Here is a 1273-nt window from a genome sequence, read left to right as displayed (position 1 = left end):
TCATATTCTTTCTCGTAATCTTTCCGCAGGCGTGAGTCCAGCAAGAGGTGCTTGTCCAATATTTCCGTCATGTCTTTGCGCATCTGCTCCAATGCGGCCCCGAGCTCCTCCACATTGAGCTCAATACCTCGGCAGACAATGGTGCGCAGCGTCTCGTCCGTCACGTCGCCATCGGCTCGGATGTCGACGTCGACTCCAGCCTGCCCCTCGGCCACGCTCGCTGTTCGTGCCATGCTCATGCGCTGGCTCAAGAAATGCACCAATCGCCCGGGCTGCATATACGGCCTCAACTCGTTGGCCACTGACCACGACTCATTCTTGCCACGGCGAAGCAGGAACAATTTGAAAACGTACAGCAGTCCAGCGGGCGTCGTGGTCCACTGCCTGATGTCTTGCAGGATGCCGCTTCCTTTGGACACGGCCGTGCACAATAGGAAGACGTTGACAAAGTGCACCTTGTCGTTGTCAAAGAGGCTCAGCTCCACCTCCACCAGGGCCAGCCACAGGGACGTCAGGGGCTCGACCAGCTCTTTCTTGGTCATTCCAGCGTCCAGGCCCGCACTCAGAGCCGCAGTGGCATTTATTACCGCAGGGCCACGGCTGGCAAGCACCTGGCCCAGAAAGCTCGACGGATCGGGGGCTGGCATGGCCTCCAGCAGCAGCAAGAATTGGATCAGGCGTGTTCCAAGACTCAGGTACCTGCTGACGGTTTGCGGCTGTACTTGCCGCATGGGGCGATGTTGATACTGCCCTTCATTGTCGTCAAACAGACGCGTCACCGCAGCGGCGGCCAGGCCCTGATCCGAGAGCTGCTCGTAGGCCGTCCAGAACAGCTCATGCATGCCCGACTCGAGGAGTGCCGACGGGGTGTTGTGGCCCAGTTCGACCATGCGCTCTGGCTTCAGCTCGTTGATGACCAGCGTCATGCCCACGCTGTCGTAGAACGGATGCATCTGGTGAACGCCGTGCGGGCATCGCTTATCCTCAGCCTCCGAGGCCATGGCCTGGGTGCTTGAGATAAACTGCTTGAACCGCTGCTGCTCCTCCAGCTCCTCCTCATTTTCGCTCACATCGGCTGCCGAGGCGTCGTGGCTTTCCTCCACAATGACCTCGACACAGCGGGCCCCAGCACCACGCAGCGGCTTTTGCAGCTTGACTCGTCGAGGCGGCTGCTTGGCCTCTGGATCGTCGGGATGCTCAGCTACGATGTGATTCCACAGACTGCCTTTTGTCGTGAAGCATGCCTGACACAGGGGGCAACCCACACCGTCCA

General features: G+C 59.8%; 1 protein-coding gene across 1 annotated transcript in view; it reads right to left on the bottom strand.

The window, feature by feature from the left end:
• Positions 1–127: 127 nt before the first annotated feature.
• The window catches only part of MONBRDRAFT_11175 (uncharacterized protein), a gene marked incomplete at both ends in the record, with an annotated part of 1402 nt that continues 256 nt past the window's right edge, over positions 128–1273 (bottom strand). Inside the window, one exon of the mRNA XM_001748876.1 lies at positions 128–1244. Coding sequence (XP_001748928.1) covers positions 128–1244 — 1117 coding nt within the window. The remainder of the gene's footprint in view (positions 1245–1273) is intronic.

Source organism: Monosiga brevicollis, genomic scaffold (assembly GCF_000002865.3).
Source record: "Monosiga brevicollis MX1 MONBRscaffold_26 genomic scaffold, whole genome shotgun sequence".
NCBI classification, from domain to species: Eukaryota; class Choanoflagellata; order Craspedida; family Salpingoecidae; genus Monosiga; species Monosiga brevicollis.
The sequence above is the reverse complement of the archived record's forward strand: the minus strand, read 5'-3'. Positions and strand labels throughout refer to the sequence as shown.